We start from the raw sequence: 22171 nt of genomic DNA, 5'->3' as shown, positions 1-22171 counted from the left end.
CAACTACATTGGTTTCACAGCGAGCCACAGGAATAGGAACATTAGCTCAGAGAGCCTCCGTCCCTCACCCCACCCCTGACCCATCATTTGCAAATGGAAGTTCTGACCATTACAAGGCAATCAGGAAACTCCCAGAGACAGCGGAGACCCAATGTAACTGGGACTCGGCCATTTCATCAGGGCTTCTGCCAGTCTCCCACTGAAGTTTCATTGAGAGACCAGCAGAACCCCCTCGGAATTTCACGATCTTTATTACCTCAGCGACTTAACTTAATTCCTGTCGCCATTCTGGGAACCATTCAATTAGCACTTTTTTTGCAAGGGGTACAACAAAAATATTTTTCCTGCTGCCTTAACTTGGGTCCTAAATATCTCCTCAACCTGACTTCCTATCCTCTCTTCATCATCAGCAGTGGCTGCATTTCTGGCTCAAAACACTCAGAGCACCCCAAGTGACTAAACATTTGAATCTGCCAAAAACTGCCATTCATGTAAAATGCACTGAGTGAATTCACCTCCAGTGGGAACAGTTATCACCTCCTCAGAGGAACATTTATTGGGTTTTCGTACCAATAGGTTTGTTTGTAACAGAGCTCATCAGCCTATTTGCACCACACTGCTGGATATCCATGCATTTGAAAATTGAAGATTTCAGGATTTTCACCTTGCCCCATTTATACGTCAAGTACTGATGAAAATATTTAAATCTTAGCTGGTGCTTTGACTATCCTCTGATAAAATGGTGGCTGGTATATTAAAACCTTAGCTACGATGCTAAATATAAGATGCATACTCTATATTAAAATCGATAGAGCAGCTGTAAGTTTGTCGTTTCATCCTTTACTCCATATTTATGCATTAATTTTGATTCACTTTCTCAGAACAATTATGTACGCCTGAAGCAGTTTTAAACTTTCTTAAACCAACAGTAAACATTATACTGGCAATGACAATGGTTCACTGAGATCTGTATCACAAAAATCAAGACATAATTTTACCACATTGATCAATTTATTGAAGTATCGGTGAATTTTCACAGCTTAATTCAGAATGAAGGGATGAATTAAGATGGGCTGAATGGCCTTCCTCATCCATAATTATCTTGTGAATGTATGAAGTGTGGAATACTCCACAGGGTACCTCTGCAAGAACATTAGGTTCCAGGTATATCAGTGTATACCAATGTTATGTAAATTCCTGTATGAATAATTTCTTTCATTTTTCATCAGTAGAATATTTCACAGAACTGCTGTGGGTTTTAACATTCTGGAGTTACACATGTTGGCATTGCTTTTGTTTTGTTTTTTCTAAACAGAAACATAAATTCTTAGTTTGCTGCAATTAAAAACAGAACTTTCCAAAATCCTTTCACTGGCTTCTATTTGAGCCATGGGATAGATGCGTTTCCCTTAAATTGATTTTTGGTCCTTCCGTCGCTCTGGCCCTTCCTCTCAATCTGTCTTCAATAAAACCAGCAGCACTGAGGTTCAATTTTTATATGCTAGCCACTTTCATAACTCCGGATTTTTGAACTAATTTTTAAGCAGAGTTTTGTGAAAGGTATTTGGGAAAGCGTGATTGCAGTTTTTAAATGCAGCATAAAGTTTTATAAGAATTATCTTAATAAGGAACAGATTTTATAGAGCCCAACACCGCAATATTGCTTCCTAATAAGTTGTCAATCCAGATGGGCTTCTGACAATTAAAATACTAACTTCCTTGTATTTTCAATAATGGGACTTGGAAAAAGCTTTGATTGATCAAGATTTGATTTGCATACAGAGGTTTGAAATAATATCCAGTGAGCATTAAGAATGTGAAAAGACGCAGAGAACAGATCCAACCCTTTTCAGTGCACTGTGTGTAACTTGCACTGCCATGAGCTGTTTAACTGATTTAAGTCTGGTTTAATTGATTTGTGGTTTGAAATCTTAATGTCTTCATATCAAATTACTCTGCCTGCCATTTCAACAAAGGTGTTGGGATAGCAGAAGAATCACTTACATGGTAATATTGTGCAGAATAAGTTACAGGATTTAAACCACTGAAAAAAGCAATCAATCGTTGATAAGATATACATGAAAACTCTCAGGGAAGGAAGCAGGTATGAAATAGGAGGGAAATTAGAAAGTTGACGGGTTGTCGCAACTCTCCTAATATCAATAGCTCTGAAATTTACAGCATTCTACTGGTGTGTCATCGTAACTTCAGTGAGAGACTGGCGGAACCTACAAGGAAATGGGGGAACTTCCGTTCACCCCTTTCAAGGCAAATAATGGGCCGAGGGATTGCAGAGCCAAAGGCCCAACTCCTAAGGCTCAATGGGGACTTGTGTAGTAGTAATAGCTGGTACACAGAGAAAGATGAGGCACACAGGCCTCCCCAAGGGGGCATGTGGGTCCTAACAGTGGGGTCCACGGCTGGCAAGCAGCCTGGACCCCCAAAAGAAGAAAAAGGAATTTTAGAAAAAGATTTAATCTGAATTGGTCCAGTTGCTCAGGGGGCTGACTGGGTCATTGGGGTGGGTGAGGGGACCCTGGGCGATCCCTCCCACAGGCAGCCAAATTTATGTTGGGACAGAACAGGCAGGTGCCAAAGAAGAAACTGAAGTGGCGCTTGTGCCTGCCTGCACCATGCAGATGCAGTGACCTCCTAATGACCCCACAATCTTTGGCGGGGTCAATGATGGAGGACATTGGCGGGCATGATGCCAACAGAACTGCTGTGATCACTGCCTGTGGACATTCAGGGACAAATACTTTCGCTGTTCAAAACGACAAATCTCTATTGCCATCTATTTCCTTATCGTAGCTGTTACTAACAGTTTGCTGTAATGATATCAGTTCATATCGATACTTAGATCTCTCCTCCACGGCGCCTATATGCTGACCTTGGCATTTTGCAGGTATCAACAAAAGGTGCCCTTGCTTTTGAAGGCAACCAGAGCTGATGAAGTAACAACATAAGCTCTCTTATCACAACATTTTTACTGATTTGCATAAAATGTTACCACAAACACCACCAAAAATTGTCGAGTTTATTTTCTTTTTCAATAAGCACCAGCCAGCTAAATAGATCAACTGATTTCAAATGGAAGTCTGATATTTACATCATCATCCAGGGGGCTGTGAATTTAGATTTATTTTATCTGAATTTACACCAGATGCAGAAAACCACAGCAGTCTACTAGTTAGCTCATTTTACATCAGCTGTCTTAAAATAATAGTCATCATTATCTTCCCTCCTGTGTTTTCTTCAAGCAATCTGGACATCTTCAAAAGCAGAGAAATACAAGCAGGTATAGCCAGGGAAGGTGGGGACAGGGGTATCGTTGTCTTGAACCTCTTGTAGCAAAATCATCTGAAAAATATATATGATTAAAATGTGTGAGAAAAGAAAGCTTACTGTGCAATTTCCAGTGATCATTATTGATCACAACATTAAATATATTGGCACAGATTTTGGCCTGGGCCCATTTTCAGGTTTAGACTCGACACTGCATGTCCTAACCAAGAGGCCCGAGGAGCACCAGGAATTGGCCTTTGGACCTCCACAGTCAGCTTGCCCCATGGGAAAAATCAATTTCGAGCCGTCCTCAGATGTGTCCCAAGAGTGGGGGACTGGAGCGTGCAGGGGGGGGGGTCCTTCAACAGGCATTAGGCCCCCTAATTAGCAAGATGTTAGGCAAGAGGCCTAATGCCTGTTTTAGGCAGCTGTCCAGGACACCCTGGGAATATAACAGTGAGACCAATGCTTATGCAGATTAAGTGCCACTGCTAAATCGGTATACATTGCAGCCATTTTACGCCCGGAAAACGGGTACTATGCATACCAATTTCTACTAGATTAACTATTAGACAAAAATGTTGGCATATACTAGGTTGTGGCAACTTAGTGATAACTTAGTTCTAAACATCAAGCTGCAATTCTTAAAGGCAAATAACTCCCATTTTGGTGGTCAATAACATACCATGTCAACAAGTTTTGCAGCTTGACCAATATCTAGCTTTGAAGAGAAAGAGCAATAAAGAGAAAAAAAACATAAAAGGTAGAAATTCTTGCAATTTTAGCTGAAATGGTGCACAGCAAGGGGTCTTGACTACACTCTCACAATCTGTTCCTGCAAAAAAAATCACTATTTGCATATTTTTGAACGGCTGCGAACTTCCATCCGTACAGAGGGCTGCACAATAAACAGGAGTGGTGTTGCACTGCTGCAATGTTTTAAAGGGAATTTCTAGGCCTTTAACTCTTATATATTGAGAAAAACATAACGAGAAATTAGCTAAGGAAATGTCTGTTTCTGGCACCCATGGTACTGGCTAAAAAGTGTAGAAGGATAAAGTGGAGATCTCTCCTTACTTACTGTCCAGAAGCAGTTTTAGCAGCATCAAACATTTTCTTTCTGCCTTCCATTCCAGACATTGCCTCCACATTTTTACGCCAATCACTGACTCCAGCAGGACGTTCCTAAGGGTTGCATACAACACATGTCAGCAGCAGTCCCTTGCTTTATTTATCTGCATATCCTCAAGGCTCCTGTATGCTACTGGGTGTATACTTTCGGCCACCAAACATTGGGAAGGAGATAGAGTCGCAAATTTGCAGGCAAATTACTGCAAGATGCAAAAACAATAGAGTAGTAACTTCAATTATCCCACTATAGACTGAGAGAGTAACAGTGTAAAGGGCAAAGAGGGGAAGGAATTCCTGAAGTGTATACAAGAGAACTTTCTGGAACAGTGTGTTTCCAGCTCAACCAGGAAGGAAACAGTACTGGATCTGGTTCTGGGGAATGAAGTGGGGCAGGTGGAGCATGTTTCAGTGGAGGAGCATTTGGGGAACAGTGATCATAATATCATTAGGTTTAGAATAACTATGGGAAAGGACAAGGAACAATCAAATGTGAAAATACTTAATTAGAGAAGGGCTAATTTCAGAGAGTTAAACAGGGATTTTGCCCTGGTGGATTGGAATCAAAAATTGTTAGGCAAAACAGTAATTGAACGATAGGAGGCCTTCAAGGAGCAGTTGATTCGGATACAGAGTAGACACATTCTTATGAGGTGGAAAGGAAGAGCATCCAAAGCTAAAGCACCCTGGATAACTAAAGTTATAAAGGTTAAAATGAAACAGAAAAAGGAGGCTTATGATGAATGTAAGGTTCATAATACAATGGAGAACAAGGCTGAATACAGCAAGTACAGAGGAGATCTAAAAAAGAGAATAAGAGGGGCAAAGAGAGAGTATGAGAATAGATTAGCGGCTAACATAAAAGGGAACCCAAAAGTCTTTTATAAACATATAAATAGTAAAAGGGTAGTCAAAGGAAGGGTGGGACCAATTAGGAACAAAAAAGGAGATCTTCCTGTGGAGGCAGAGGGTATGGCTGAGGTACTAAATGAATACTTCGCATCCATCTTCACTAAAGAAGAGAATGCAGCCATTGTAGCAGTAAAGGAGGAGGTAGTGGCGATATTGGATCGGATAAAAATAGATAAAGAGGAGGTACTTAAAAAATTGGCAATACTCAAAGTATAAAAGTCACCTGGTCCAAATGTGATGCATCTTAGGTTATTGAGAAATGTAAGGGATCTTACAACAGCAGGTTATAGTCCAACTGTTTTATTTGAAAATCACAAGCTTTCAAATTTTCAAGTTCACAAGATTTTCAAATTCACAAGATTTTCAAATAAAACAGTTGGACTATAACCTGGTGTTGTAAGATTCCTTACATTTGTCAACCCCAGTCCATCACCAGCATCTCCACATCATAGGTTACTGAGGGAAGAAAGGGTGGAAATTGTGGAGGCTTTGGCCACGATCTTCCAATCCTCCTTAAATATGGGAGAGGTGCCAGAGGACTGGAGGATTGCAAATGTTACACCCCTGTTCAAAAAAGGGGAGAGAGGTAAATCCGGCAATTACAGGCCAGTCAGCCTAACATCGGTGGTGAGGAAACTTTTAGAGACAATAATCCAGGACAAAATTAATTGGCACTTGGAAAAGTATGGGCTAATAAATGAAAGTCAGCACGGATTTGTTAAAGGAAAATCATGTTTGACTAAATCAAAGCAAAATACTGCAGATGCTGAAAATCTGAATTAAAAACAGAAAATGCTGGAGAAGCTCAGCAAGTCAGGCAGCATCTGTGGAGAAAGAAACAGAGTTAACGTTTCAGGTCAAAGACCTTTAGTCAGAACTGGAAGATGTCTGAAAGAAGAACTACATCTTCCAGTTCTGACGAAAGGTCTTCGACCTGAAACGTTAACTCTGTTTCTTTCTTCACAGATGCTGCCTGACTTGCTGAGCTTCTCCAGCATTATCTATTTTTATTATCAAGTTTGACTAACTTGATTAAGTTCTTTGATGAAGTAACGGAGAGGGTTGATGAGGGTATTGCTGTTGTGTAGATGGACATTCAAAGGCATTTGATAAAGTACCACATGAGAGATTTGTTAGCAAAATTAAAGCCCATGGGATTAAAGGCACAGTGACAGTGTGGATGCAAAATTGGCTAAGGGACGGAAAGCAGAGTCGTGATGAATGGTTGTTTTTCAGACTGGAGGGAAGTATACAGTGGTGTTCTGCAGGGGTCAGTATTAGGACCACTGCTCTTTTTGATATATATTAATGACCTGGACTTGGGTATAGAGCTTATAATTTCAAAATTTGCAGATGACATGAAACTCAGAAATGTAGTAAACAATGTAGAGGATAATAACAGAATTCAGGAGGACATAGACAGACTGGCGCATGGACAGATACATGGCAGATAAAATTTAATGCAGAGATGTGAGTAGTAATACATTTTGGTGGGAAGAATGAGGAGAGGCAATATAAACTAAATGGTACAATTTTAAAGGGGGGGGGCAGGAACAGAGAGATCTGGGAGTCTACATACACAAATCTTTGACGGTGGTAGGACACATTGAGAAGGCTGTTAAAAAAGCATATGGGATCCTGGGCTTTATTAATAGAGGCATAGACTATAAAAGCAAGGAAGTTATGCTAAAACTTTATAAAACACTGGTTAGGCCTCAGCAGGAGTATTGTGTTCAATTCTGGGCACCACGTTTTAGGAAGCACATTAAGGCCTTAGAGAGGGTGCAGAGGAGATTTACTAGAATGATGCCAGGGATGAGGGACTTCAGTTATGTGGAGAGACTAGAGAAGCTGAGGTTCTTCTCCTTAGAACAGGGAAGGTTAAGAGGAGATTTGATAAAGGAGTTCAAAATCATGAACGGTTTTGATAGAGTAAATAAGGAGAAATTGTTTCCAATGGCAGAAGGGTTGGTAACCAGAGGACACAGATTTAAACGTGTTCGACAAAAGAGCCAGAGGCGACATGAGGAAACAATTTTTTACGCAGCGAGTTGTAATTATCTGGAATGCACTGCCTGAAAGGGTGGTGGAAGCAGATTCAATATTAACTTTGAAAAGGGAATTAGATAAATACTTGAAGGGAAAAAAATTACAGAGCCATGGGGAAAGAGCAGGGGAGTGGGACTAATTGGATAGCTCTTTCAAAGAGCCAGCACAGCATGATGGGCCGAATGGACTCCTCCTGTGCAGTAACTACAATGATACTATGATATATGACCACCTGCAAAAGGATTTACTTTATTCTCAACTTTGCCATTTTACCTAACCTAAATTATCTCAAGTGAGGTTTTACACATCGGGTTTAAAGGCTGGTGAAAGCTATGGCTATATGATGCCCATCAACTTAAGATGGGGCACAAAATGCCAACTAACTGATTCAGACAAAAAATAAAAATCACTGCGAGACAACCTGAAATTATAACATGCTAAATTATCACAAATAATACAAGGGAGCATTTCACTAAATGTCTCATGTATAATCATTTATTTTTCAAAATATATCATCTATGTTTGTCAGCGTAGTAAAAGTCACTTCTCTCCAGCATTACAACTGTGGATTTACAACTAGGGGGCTTTGAGTTTAAATCCGAGTATTGACTGACAATCACACTTGAAGCTTGCCCTTGTGGATGCATTTGCCAGTTTGGACCAGGGCATTTGGACAACAGAAAAAGAAAATTGGTTGATGAGGTCTCCCATGCACAACATTCAAACATGGGTGGTAATGAAAGGATAAGCATATTGATGTTACCCGTTTTTGAAGCTAGGATCTAACATGCCTTCAGCTAGTGGGCAGATAGAATTTTCTATGGTTGGTGTGTGCTCTCGTACCTTTTCTGTATCTTCCTTTTTGACTGACTTCAGGTTAGCTCTGAGATCCATGGACACTTTGTGTTTGGATCCCAGCAAGGCCCGCAGCATAGCATCAGCAGAGACACGGACCCGGCGGAGGTTGGGGCGTTTGAACTTCCCTCTGAGATCAAAAACTTTCATATTCAAGTCCTGAATCTTAAAGGTCAAACACAGAGGTGGGTCAATAAAATCAGTTTAAAATGGCAGCCACATTAGTCAAGGAGATAGAAAGTCACACAATAATTGTCTTGTTTTTGGGACAGACATGACTGCCAATCTTGCTAACCATCAGGATTTAACTTTGACAGTAACTGAATTAATAAGTTTCCTTCACGTTGAGTGTTTTCTAATCCTTTAACTGTTAGAACACATTTTGATAAAGATCCAGCAATCATAAAAGGACAGCACTGGACTCTCATATCAGGAATGTAGATTCAAATCTGAGCCTGTACTGGCAATTCAGCCTGGTTCTGCTCTAGGGGTGAGCTTCACCAGTTCTCAGCCATTTCTGGGCAGGAAGCTTAGCTGCAGCGGGGCACTCCATTTGAGGGAAGGAGAAGCTAACCTCTGATTACATACCTCTCTCGTATTGTGTATCACTTTGGCTTCAATATCATATCGCTCCTCATCCACTACATTGACCTTCTCGTGGAGTTCCCGGCAGAGTTCCTTAAGTTTTGAAGATGACAAAATTGGTTTTGTTACAAATCATAATAAATAAATATATTAAAAGTTATTAGCTGTTTAACAAATCCCCTTTGCCCTTTTAATGATATGCTTATGTTTTCATTTATAACAAAAAGTCCTAATTTATGTGTGAATACCGCTCACTGGATGAGTAAGTCATTTGATGACCTTTGTGGTGTGAACTGTATTCAGTCTGTGGCTTGCCTAGTGTACTGTCAAAATGGGGGTCCATGTTCTTAATACCAACTGAAAACAGTATTTTCAAAGGAGTACTGGAAATATAAAACAATATGAATATGAACGCAACTAGTGTCTTTAATTCTTTCCTACCTGATATATCTGGTCAAAGATAGCTCCTCAAACGTCAATGAAACAAAAGCTCCCAAATGAGTCATATTAAAGGACATTCCACCTTAACATTTCATGTAAAATTTAATGATGATTGCACCACTCAAAGCTAATGTTTAATAGGCCGATATTTCAGATTTGCTGTATCTAAATAATTTACCATAAATAAATACAGTGATTTGTGAAAGTAATCTGAATACCTCACTAGGTCCACTATTTGTACCAGCATGGGCGCTGTCAGCAAATAACTTCTACAAACCTCCAACAAAATGGACTCCCTGGTTGGATAGCTTCTGTGTACTTCCAGAAAAATGTGGGATCAAGTTTCCGTTTGTTTCCGTTAGTAATACCAGCGCAATCCAGGTGGAATCGGCCGAACCAGCGCAAAAGATCGTGGAATTGCGCCCAAAGCTATATGCGTTCATGTTTTCCGTGATCTTTTATGCTGGTTTAAGGTTCAATTCGCCCAAATCAGGCTCCACCCATAAAACTGGACACGCCCCCAGGTCAAAATTGCGAAATTGCACTGGTTCGGGAAGGCTCTTCAAATTGCGTTCATTTTCTTAGGTGCACAAACACTAGAAGGCATGTTATAAAAGTTTTATCATAAAGTCATTTTCAGTGATTTTAAATCAGGTTACTTACAGGTAAAGGACTGGACACCCTTATTAAAAATGATTATTTTTGCTGATAAACCCATTTTCAGCTGTATTAATAAAACTGCACCAGGTTACCGCTGTTAAATACACCAAGGAATACTTTATAATGGAAAGAAAAAAAAGAAAACATTGCGTTCCATTATGCTGCCTGATTGCACTGATTAATGGAAGATTTTACGTTTGTGATTATGCAAATGAATTTTACTGGAAGCTTGAAGCCTAAACTAACTAGTGCAATTTCCAGATTGCACCCAAAGAGGAAACTCTACCCTGTATACTTCAGATTAATAGCACCATTTCCAGATAACAAGGGAAACAAACAAGGCACTAAGTTAGCCTAGATACTATAGCACCACATAAATTAAAAGTCAAGTACATTAGTCAGCATGTGAAATAGCCCCACTACCTAGAGAATCTCAGCTGTATGTCCATCACTTCCTTCTAGGTACCAACACCAATAGCTTATGAAATATGGGAACTCCCATATAACTGTAATTTTTGATATCACACAAATGGAGAATGGACAATAATAGACCATCCCCAACCACATTGGGCTTACATTTAGAATTTTCTAAATAAGTACAAAAACTATCCCTTTTCAGATTGATTTGTATTCCAGAAACACTTGAGTGTTCATCCTGACATTCAAGCATCATCAGATAATGTCCCTGCTGGTCTGCATGGAGGTATGCAGTAAAGGAAACTCATGCATATTAATGAACTAAAGCCCCATCACAATCATTTTTTTTAAAGCTACCACCTGTTCTGCATTCAATACAATAGGTCAGTGAGAAATGTTTAAATATCCATAAGATCATTGCTAATTTGTATAAAGTCAGGGTACACCACTCCTTTAATAATGAATAACCAAACAATATCTTGCCATTTGCAAAACTAAATTCACTATCTAACAAAAATCAATAAGTACAATCATTGTGAGAGCAAAATTGGGATTAAGTAAATGCTGTTAAGGGTGACATCCCACAGTAACTCCATTTTGATGGCACTAACTGATTGAGTATACTAACATGGATCATCAGGTCGTGCATAAATGCTTTGTAATATTTATTGCAGAAACTGTTCTGTAATTCCAGGTTTAATCACATAGCCTTAAGAAGAAGAAGAAAATTTTGCATTTCTAATAGCGCCTTTAATGACCTAGAAATGTCTTAAAAGTCATTTTGTCAGCCAATAAATTACTTTTGAAGTGTAGTCACTGCTAAAATGGAGGTAAACAACAGCAATCAATTTGCACACAGTGAAGTCCCACAAACAGCAATGAGTTAATTGACCACATAATCTGTTTTTTGGTGTTGTTGGCATGGAAACCAGCTCCTTCGCATAGTGCCACAGAGATCTTTACATCCACCTGAGGGGGCTAATAGGGTCTCAGTTTAATATTTCATCTGAAAGACAGCAGCTCTTATAGTGCAGTGCTCCCTAACGACTGCACTGAAGGGTCAGCCTAGATTATGCGCTGAAGTTTCTGGTGTGGGTCTATGAACGAACAACCTCCCAGCTCGGAGGTATAAGAGCTTCCACTGAGCCAAGGCTGACAGTTTTCTAGCCAAGTAAATGAAGAACCGTTCTTACAATTGGTTAAGCTTTACAAGAAAAAGAAACCATTCTATTGAAAATAATCATGTTAGCATAAATGACTCCATGTACTGCTGTTCAAATAAAGCAACTGCTGCTATGTGATGGCTGCTCTCAGCAGTGGGAGAGAACCAAATGAGTAATAATAACCTAAGAGAATGGAACATTCATTTCAATTTGCATTCACTAATTGCACAGAAACAAAGCTAATAATGAAATAGGCAAGCAAGACAACATCAAAATTATTTGTCACACCAAATGCACAGATCAGTAACTAACATGTAAGGGCGTAAAAATTCGAGTGCGCCCATCTGAATGAATGGGCCCGAGGCGCACCTGATATTAGGGCTTGGGGCTCGTCATCATTGAGCCGGCGACCTGCGGACACCTAATAGGCATCCCCAGGCAGCTCGCCGGCGGAGAGGAATGGAAGATCGAGCCGCTGCGAAGCTAGGAGCGACCATCAGGTAAGTATTTAAAGGGAACCAGAAAAGGGAGCAACTGGGAAGGGGGCAGATTGGGAAGGAGGACAATCAGGAAGGGTAGGCGGTCGGGAGAGAGAGAATGCAATCATGTTGGGAGGGCAGTGATCGGTTCAGGAGGGAAGGAGGCTAGCGGTCGGCGGTGATGGGGGAGGGGGGTACAGAGTCCGGGTTCGGGGGAGGAGCGGTGGCTGTGAATATGTGATCCACATTCAGGTAAGTATATTTTAAAATCTTATCTTGTTGGTTGCGGCCTAACAGGCAGTCCCTTTAAGGACCGCCTGCTAGATTGCATGTAAGCCTGGTTTTTCTGAATTAAGCCAGCGTCTGATGCCTCAGGGCAAACCAATATTGCAGAAGGGGCTTCAAATAGTCATTAGGCCCCTTATTTACATATGCAAAGAGTCTAACTTCTGTTTCAGGTGTAGGACCGGGACACCAATTATTTTGCCTATACCCAATATGGTGGGCAGCGAATAATGACTGTGCGCTTCCTGCCTGCGTTATTTAAGGCTTAGGAGGCCATTTGCCGCCTGAAAAACGGGTCCTGCGCAGCTAAATTTCTAGACCAAAGTGTCAAATTGTAGAATGGTGCCAAAATAATATTTGACTTCCCTCTGTACGCTTTTGTTTTGTGAGAAGAGGCAATTTCTAAAACTTGCAAGTTATACCATTTTTATGCAAAAATGAATTCTTTTATAATAGTGGGAGTGATATCGCTTTGGATTCAGTTTCAGATCAGGCTAATGGCCAGTGAACGAGCCACTCTAGTTTCAATTATAAGACAACATGTGCATGTTCTTGCAATGTGCAGCTAGGGAATCAGACCTATGCTCACCTTTATTCTTCCTGGAATTGGATACAGTTCCTCCCAGCCCATCTCAATAAACCAATCAGCCCACCAAGCATTATGGATACAGTCACTGCACTGACGAATTTATTGTTCCGGTATTTGCCAATCAACCTGAAGTATTCCTGGTTTAGGACATTCCTGGTCTATTCCCATTGTTTTGCTTCTGGTAATTAATATAAATAATAAAGGGTGGAATGAGGCTTAATTTCCTCTGGTAATGTTACTGTGTCATGTTTATTCCTGCATTACTTTAACAAACTTTTTTTCAAACAAGGTAACGACAGTTCTAAATAGTATAGGAAGTAAAGGTCATTTTTGTCACAACGAGTACCGTGTCCAATGATGTCATGGTGATTTCTAAAGGAGTTCAAGGGCTCTTTAAGAAACAATCCCAAGTTAGTGTTATTTGTACAGTACCTCAACGGTGGTTTAAAAAGGAATTTGATTTTGATTTCTTAACTCAACAATAATTTGTATTTATATAGTATAACGTCCCAAGGTGCTTCACAGGAGCATAATCAGACAAAAGGTGACACTGAGCCAAAGGAGACATGGGGAAAGGTGACCAAAAGCTTGGTCAAAGAGGTAGGTTTTAAGGAGCTTAAGGAAGGAGAGAGGTGGAGAGATTTGGCGGGGAGGGGATTTCCAGAGCTTAGGGCCTAGACAGCTGAAGGCACGGCCGTCAATGGTGGGGCGAAGGAATTCGGGGATGCAGAAGAGACCAGAATAGGAGGAACGCAGAATTCTCTATATCACAATGACATTTGTCCAAATTGTTGACAGCTCCTTTACCCTGCCGAAAACTGCATCCACAATCTGCTGTTTGCACCTGGAGACAAGATCTTGGCTGTTTCAATTTTGGTGGTTTAAACAAAAATCCAGATATTAAGATAAAAAAAATTATCATGTTTCATAAGAAAAGAATGAATTGGATGTCTTCCATTTGCAAAGATTTACCTGCAGCTGACTAAAAGATAGGCCAGCTATTCTTATAGGTGGGACTCGTTCTCCAAGAAATTTTTCTTTTTCTTCGTCTTTTTCCATTGTTTCTTGGTCTAATTCTTCTTTTGCTTTTGCCAGCAACAAGCTCTGGAGACCCAACCACATGTTTGTTAAATTCTTGCCATGCCTTAAATGTTAAATTCTTACTTTGCGAATAAGTCATTTTGAGAAAACTTTACACAGAGATTACCCAGTGACAGGAAAGTTATTGTATTGTCTGGAGATAAGCACACCCAAAATGTTGATTTTTTTGGTGCAAAAGTATTGTAGTAAAGGACTGGAATTCGGGGTGTAAGTCAGATACACCAGCGTTACACCTGTTCTAAAATACATGATAAATTCCGATAGAATTGGCTGTTGGTAGGGTATACGTCCACTGCCAAAGTGAGGCATTTGTGCAAAGGACCAAGCAATTAGAAAATCTGGGCTTAGCCGTACAACTAAGAAAGGATTCAAGCTGTCTTTCTTCAGATTCAGGCAAGGAAATCTTTTGCTTCCCACCCATCTGTCATGGAGCCTTTACCATGGAGTTCATTCTGGGCATTCCTGTATATTTCCTTATGACAGAGGCAGAACAGCAGCAGGAGGAAGAGGAAATGACACAGGCACATAGGATAAGGCTACACTAACAACCACTCCCTCTGCCCCACGCACCGTGGCTACAGTGTGTACTATCTACAGAATGCACCAAGGCTTCTTTGACAGCACCTCACAAACCCACGCCCTCTACCATCTAGGGCAGCAGGCGCATGGGAACACCATCACCTGCAAGTTCCCCTCCAAGTCACACACCATCCTGACTTGGAAATATTTCACTGTTCCTTCATCGTTGTTGCGTCAAAGTCCTGGAACTCCCTACCTAACAGAACTGTGGGAGTATCTTCACCACACGGACTGCAGCAGTTCAGGAAGGTGACCCACCACCTTCTCAAGGGCAACTAAGGATGGGCAATAAATGCTGGACTTGCCAGCGACGCCCAAATCCCAAGAATTAATTAAAAAAAGAACAACTAGGAGGTTCCAGTACAGCTACAACACTGGCATCCACCCGACAATGTGGAAAATTGCCCAGGTATGTCCTGTCCACAAAAAGCAGGACAAATCCAATCCGGCCAATTACCGCCCCATCAGTCTACTCTCAATCATCAGCAAAGTGATGGAAGGTGTCGTCGACAGTGCTATCAAGCGGCACTTACTCACCAATAACCTGCTCACCGATGCTCAGTTTGGGTTCCGCCAGGACCACTCGGCTCCAGACCTCATTACAGCCTTGGTCCAAACATGGACAAAAGAGCTGAATTCCAGAGGTGAGGTGAGAGTGACTGTGCTTGATATCAAGGCAGCATTTGACCAAGTGTGGCACCAAGGAGCCCTAGTAAAATTGAAGTCAATGAGAATCAGGGGGAAAACTCTCCAGTGGTTGGAGTCATACCTAGCACAAAGGAAGATGGTAGTGGTTGTTGGAGGCCAATCATCTCAGCCCCAGGGCATTGCTGCAGGAATTCCTCAGGGCAGTGTCCTAGGCCCAACCATCTTCAGCTGCTTCATCAATGACCTTCCCTCCATCATAAGGTCAGAAATGGGGATGTTCGCTGATGACTGCACAGTGTTCAGTTCCATTCGCAACCCCTCAGATAATGAAGCAGTCCGAGCCTGCATGCAGCAAGACCTGGACAACATCCAGGCTTGGGCTGATAAGTGGCAAGTAACATTCGCGCCAGATAAGTGCCAGGCAATGACCATCTCCAACAAGAGAGAGTCTAACCACCTCCCCTTGACATTCAACGGCATTACCATCGCCGAATCCCCCACCATCAACATCCTGGGGGTCACCATTGACCAGCAATTTAACTGGACCAGCCATATAAATACTGTGGCTACGAGAGCAGGTCAGAGGCTGGGTATTCTGCGGCGAGTGACTCACCTCCTGACTCCCCAAAGCCTTTCCACCATCTACAAGGCACAAGTCAGGAGTGTGATGGAATACTCTCCACTTGCCTGGATGAGTGCAGCTCCAACAACACTCAAGAAGCTCAACACCATCCAAGATAAAGCAGCCCGCTTGATTGGCACCACATCCACCACCCTAAACATTCACTCCCTTCACCACCGGCGCACTGTGGCTGCAGTGTGCACCATCCACAGGATGCACTGCAGCAACTCGCCAAGGCTTCTTCGACAGCACCTCCCAAACCCGCGACCTCTACCACCTAGAAGGACAAGGGCAGCAGGCGCATGGGAACAACACCACCTGCACGTTCCCCTCCAAGTCACACACCATCCCGACTTGGAAATATATCGCCGTTCCTTCATTGTCGCTGGGTCAAAATCCTGGAACTCCCTTCCTAACAGCACTGTGGGAGAACCGTCACCACACGGACTGCAGCGGTTCAAGAAGGCGGCTCACCACCACCTTCTCGAGGGCAATTAGGGATGGGCAATAAATGCCGGCCTTGCCAGCGACGCCCACATCCCGTGAACGAATAAAAAAAAAACATTCCACCAAAGTCTACTGACCACACCGCTCTATTAGTGATCTCTCAGAATGAAGGCAACAATTCAGTAAGGAGGCATAGAAGAAACTCTGCTCCATATTGCAAACAGACCTCCAGACATCCACTCAAACTTAAAAAACAAAGAACATACTAACTTTATATTACACAGTGATTTTAATGTGCACATATATATTGTCACATTTTCACATCGTTCACCTGACGAAGGAGGAAGCCTCCGAAAGCTTGTGAATTTAAAATAAAATTGCTGGACTATAACTTGGTGTTGTAAAATTGTTTACACATATATATTTACAGCAACCGCTTCTTATTAATGTCATGCCTACCACAGTTGTCTCTCTGAGTTGCTCTGAAACCTCATCTTGATGTTGCACCAAGGCTCTACCTGAGGACCAGAGACGCCATTGGTGCTTAGCTGCACTTTGATATCATGAGTCTCTTGAGACTAGAGGTGGCCCTTGTCTCAGTGCTTCTGAGTCCCAAGAAGACTCTTCAGCAGGGAACGTTGCCACTGAGGCTGAGTGGGCAGCCTTGTCCCATTTCCTGACACTTACAGGAGCAGGCACCTGGCTAGAAAGGTCACAAGAGCTGTCACCAGGAGAGAGGATGGCACCATGAAGGCAGAATTTAGTCACACTACTTGTGACTGTGGATCTGAGTGCCCACTGATAAGCAGGAGAGCAGAGCTGATGGTATCAGTTAGATCCTGAGATCCCTGAGATGTCTCCAAAACACTCAGAAGCTGTTTCTAAACAGTCCCCCGAGGACTAAAGGCCAGTGGTCAAAGCATTCGCTTTGCATGCAGTGACTGGTCTGAAGGCCTCTCTGTCAGGAGGCCAGGTGCTGATCTTTGCAGTGCCACCATCTGTTCCTTCTCCAGTACTGGCACTGAAAAAGACATTAGGCTCATCGAGCATCCTTTTTAGAGGTCCCCAGAGATCTGCAGGCTCAGGAACCAGGGACTAACATCTGGAGATTTTTACTCTCCACTGACAGATCCCATTTTCACCTCTGACTCTTCTGAAACCATGAGCACAATGCATGAAGGAGTGCTGTACATATAAAGAGACTGCAATGAATGGCTCCTGCCACCCCACTCTCCCCCACCAGGTATTTTCCAGCCCCCTCTCTTCATGGATCATTTGAAGCCTGACTCCCGCCCCGGCACTATTTTCCGCTCCATGCCTCTCCAGTGTATTCGAGGCATTGCAGGCTCCATGTAAATTGTCTGACCCCACATTTTACACTGGGTCAGTGTCACTACCTGAAGACAGGCGGAAGTCCTGCTCTACCTTAGTCCCAAGGGCACAATGGCACTGTCAGATTTTCTGGCCATTTGCAGGCTCAAGTTCCAGAGCGACCTGGGACTGGAATCCTTTTTAATGCTGATGAGCCTTTGTCAGTTCTCGGGATGGACACTAGATGGAGCACTTTGCGATAACAAAGCATTTCACAAAAAGGAGGGGGAGGGTTTCAGTGAGAAATCCCGAGCATTCCTCAATCTCATTCCACTGCAAGCACATCGTCTGTTGGTCCATCACAGAATGGAAAAAGATGTAATTGTGGAGAATCTCATTCTTTGGACTGTGCCAATAACCTCGCTGACGGAGCTTGACTAAAGGCAAGCAGCCATTTTGAAAATTGCTGATGTACAGTTCAAAGTAAATAAAATAAATAAATTGAAATTTCCACAAGCTTACCTTAAGCAAGAGCTTGCGGGATGCCGAGATCTTTGACTTTCTCTACAGAAACATTAAAAAAAAATTAATTTGTTGCTCAACCTAATGCTCCCATATTCTTACCAGACTTCCTGAAACCCTGTCATTATGTTCCCTTGTAATTTTCACATCTGAAAATACATCAAGCTTCAGTCTTTACTTTCCTATTATTTTCTTATTTTTTATTTCATTTAGGTTTCCATGTTTACTTTTTTCCTTTCTTACTCATTGCCTTCCCTTTCAATGTTTCCTCTTCTCTTTGTTTTCTTTCTTTCGTCCTTCACTTGTCTGATGAACACTTGGTGACAAGACTCGTCTTACTAGTTGAAGAAGAGATGGATTGCATGTTTTCGGAATCCTAAATTCCCAGAGTAATATTGTAGAAAAAAATTGATGGACAACTTATAATGAGCGCAGAGCTGGTACTCGGTGCTGCCCTGCACCCCTAGATGGCGCTGATATTGAAGAATGAAATTGCTTTTATAATGGTGCTGTTTTTGTTCAGATTCTGGGAGACTGACATCAGTAAATACGCTGCTAGTATTTACTGTGCTAAATTCCAGCAGAATTGTAGCCCCACAGGTCTGCTGCTGGGATAGCAGCTGGATTTAGTGGTGTAAAGACTGGGACCAAGTCCCTTGGTATCTGAATTAAAACAGAACCAATATAAAACCGGCTCTAGTTTACTGGGATGCACACATGCATTCATCTCCCTCATACTGAAGTAGGCCTCAAATTCTGGACTGAAAAACAGTACTATCTATAGCCCTATAGTGTGACATCATTCTAACACCTTGGTGAACCTGTAGTCCTTATATGACAAAATATATCAAATCAGAACCACAGGTTTCCATGATCAAACAGGCTACACAAGTTCTGGAAATCATCACTTGTTGTTCAATGTTTATTTCTATTACTTTTGATTCTCAAGTTATCAACAGTAAAAAAAATCAAATTGTTTAGATGACAAACCAATCTTGTTTATAATTTGGTATTTAAGTTACTGGGCCTTATATTTGTTTTATTCTTTGTATCAAGCCATAGCTCACTGCAGACCCCAGCAGTTTATAGACTGCCTTTCAAAATATTTCTGCTGATATAATTAATTTATGTGATCAGAATAATTCTGTTTGTTAGTGCTGGTGTAAATAGCATGTGTTGTAGTCCATTTCAGGCTGTCTCAGAGTATGTCTGATATATCACTGATTTAGGTCACAGCACAAGGAATTGTGCATTATATTTACAAACAAGTCATAGATCGGATGAACACAGGTATTTGTCACAATTGAAAATATTGATGTCTTTATTATAACCTATTTTTAAAAAAGGTCTATCCTTAATGGGCAAAGAAAGCTACTGTACATTCAATCTTAGAATAATAAATAAAAAGGTTTGTCAGGAGGGAATTGCTTCATGAATTACTAATACAGAGGTCAGGGCAATGATTACTGACCAATACATCAGACAATTATGCCCTTTCAATAAATCTTACTACCAACAACTGTATTATAAAATCATTTCTGACCCGAGCGCAACCTGTGTGCAGATGAGAGAGTAATACAGTCGCACCAAATGTTGCAGTAGCTGAAAACCAAATACATTTTACTATCTATCTTAAAACTAAAAAAACAATTGTTACATTAGAATTTGTCAATTATGCTACAGGCCAACTTTAAAAAGTATGCATATTGTCACATTATTAAGTGTCAGTCTTTTCTCTTTGCTTAATTATTATTGTCATTTTTTTCTCTACTCAACAAACAGATTCCACACAGTTAATACAATGAATCATGACTGGTGCATCAAAGGTCGGTATTATAAGTAGCCACTTCGTACTGTTATTTTTTCATTAGTATTGATTAGAAAGGGCTTACTTTTTTCTTAAAGTCATGATAATTGTTTTAACTATATACAGCAGATCAGTAACAAGTTGTGAGTTGGTGTGAAACAGCATACTGGGGGGGGGGGGGAGGAAAGGATTAAATGAATGCAGAAGTTTCAAAATAAGCAAGTTTGCCTTACCTCTCTACTGTAAGAATAATAATGGAGAAAATACGTAAGTGGATTTTATTATACAAGATAATAAAGATTAGCATTTTTCTTAAAGTAATTATTGTGTTACATTGCAAAATTCATCATACTTACACTTGCTCAGGCATTTTGATGGTCGAGCTTTAAGCTGAAAGAAAGGAAGAAATATTTTAACGGCTGCTGGCTTGCAGGGTCACTGGTAATTGTATGTTGTATGTGTTAGAATAAACCACTGATAGAGGGCACTGAGCTGAAACACAAGCAAATCTGAGATTACTTTATATGGTTTAGAACTTTCCATTTTAGATAAGGGGTAAACGTCACTGGTGTGTTCACAGCACCAAAGCCGAAAACAGATTGAGACACATAAGATTCCTTATCAACTATCTGTGGCCTTTTATAGAACTGGAGACCAGAATTTAGCATCATCTTTACCAAACTATTCCAGGGTACAGTAAGCTGAAGGCACACTGAATTTTGAAATCTGCTCAATCATCATGAAATGGATCTTACCAAAGAGATTTCAAGATCTCACTTGAAAGACAATTAAAACCCTTTGATTTAGTATTTAAAGGTCACCAGATAACACGATCCACTGAAGAATTTGTAGCCATGTTTATTTTTGGTAATCAGCATACTGCACTTTAGCTTTGCTTCTTAGTTCAGTGAAGATCACAGAACAAAACTGCACAGAGTTTGGTGCTAATTAGCACGAAATTATTCAGAAAGTCCACAAGGATGGTTGGTATAGGACATGGTAAATTCAGTGTGGAGCAGCAAGATGTCCTCTTCTGAGGTTAAAGTCTTGTAACATTATTGGGGAATGCTTGGGAGCTGGTCTCTGTTTTCAGTTAATGTCGCTCCTGACCTGGAAATGTTTGATGACATGAGATGCAAAAAGAAATGAAAAATATTCCAGCAACCCTCACCTTAACAGTCTTTACCCCTCAAAAAACCATCCAATCATTTCAGTAAAATATTTTCAAAATGAAGGTAATTGATTAAATCATAGGATGTATGTAAACTACAAGTTTAGCATTAGTGGGAACCAGTTTCAGCTGGGGGTTGGGGGTTAAAGGCTAAACTGACTCCGAAGCAAATCAGGGAGAGACTTCCTCCTCGAGGATGTGTCACTCCACCTCACTCCATTTTCAGGGCAGACTCCAGATCCAGGCTTCATTTGCATACAGTTACATTGTCACTGCACCAAAAGGCAATTTGTGCAATCTTTATTTTCCAGATAAGCATTAAAAGCTTTGGGTTACTTTCTCTAAAATAGTGACAAATATTTCCAACTTCTCCTCAGTTTCAAGCTCCACAACATTCCCTAATGCAGGCAAAGTGATTTTTTTTTTCTGATTTGATGAAGTATAAGAACATTTAAGGGAAATCCTTACAGCACCATCAATACTTCACTGTTGAAGTCTCTGTTATTTTAGTCGGCTGCTACACACAAAAAAAGGACTGTTATAATTCAGTTGTACAAAGCTATCAAACAAGGTAAGCCATAAACAATAAAGATACTTAAAAGTGTTCACAAACTTTGCCGGATGTATTCTCATTTTTTGATCTTGGTTCATCCAGTTTTAAAAGCCCAGCTCGACTGTGACTTCCTTGGATGCTCATAGAACTAACACGTTTTTTGAGGGAGAGATACTTTCTTTCTTAAGGTATTTTTCCGTTCTGGGGTTTCCCACACAATGTATGAATTCTAGTTAAGGAAGCACTTGATGACCTTCTCCCATGCCTCCACCAATGCCACTCTGAGACTGGAGGTTAGGAGGGATGCCAATGATATTGAGGTGAACACTTACTGCATTCCTACCTTTGATAAAGTGACTGGCTTTGACTTGGCACCTCCTCACAACAACATGGTTGAGATCAGTAGTTCACCATGTAGGGGATCATGGGCATGACGTCATATTAGGGGGAGTAGAACTAATTGGATAGCTCTTTCAAAGAGCTGGCACGATGGGCCAAATGGCCTCCTTCTGTGCTATATGATTCTATTATCATCCTGCCACTCTGTAGTGTAGTAGATTAG

At 41.1% G+C, this 22171-nt stretch overlaps 1 protein-coding gene across 1 annotated transcript; it reads right to left on the bottom strand.

The window, feature by feature from the left end:
- Nucleotides 1–992: 992 nt before the first annotated feature.
- On the bottom strand, nucleotides 993–18120 carry LOC137344436 (troponin I, slow skeletal muscle-like). The gene is made up of 6 exons (XM_068007401.1): nucleotides 18079–18120; nucleotides 13821–13952; nucleotides 8818–8907; nucleotides 8218–8394; nucleotides 4367–4470; nucleotides 993–3360 (listed from the first exon to the last, which is right to left on the bottom strand). Exons 2-6 carry the CDS (start codon nucleotides 13905–13907, stop codon nucleotides 3357–3359), a joined length of 462 nt encoding a protein of 153 aa, XP_067863502.1. The 5' UTR covers nucleotides 13908–13952; nucleotides 18079–18120; the 3' UTR covers nucleotides 993–3356.
- Nucleotides 18121–22171: the final 4051 nt, after the last annotated feature.

This window comes from Heptranchias perlo, chromosome 27 (genome assembly GCF_035084215.1).
Source record: "Heptranchias perlo isolate sHepPer1 chromosome 27, sHepPer1.hap1, whole genome shotgun sequence".
Classification (NCBI taxonomy): Eukaryota; Metazoa; Chordata; class Chondrichthyes; order Hexanchiformes; family Hexanchidae; genus Heptranchias; species Heptranchias perlo.
This window is presented reverse-complemented; position numbering and strand designations above follow the sequence as displayed.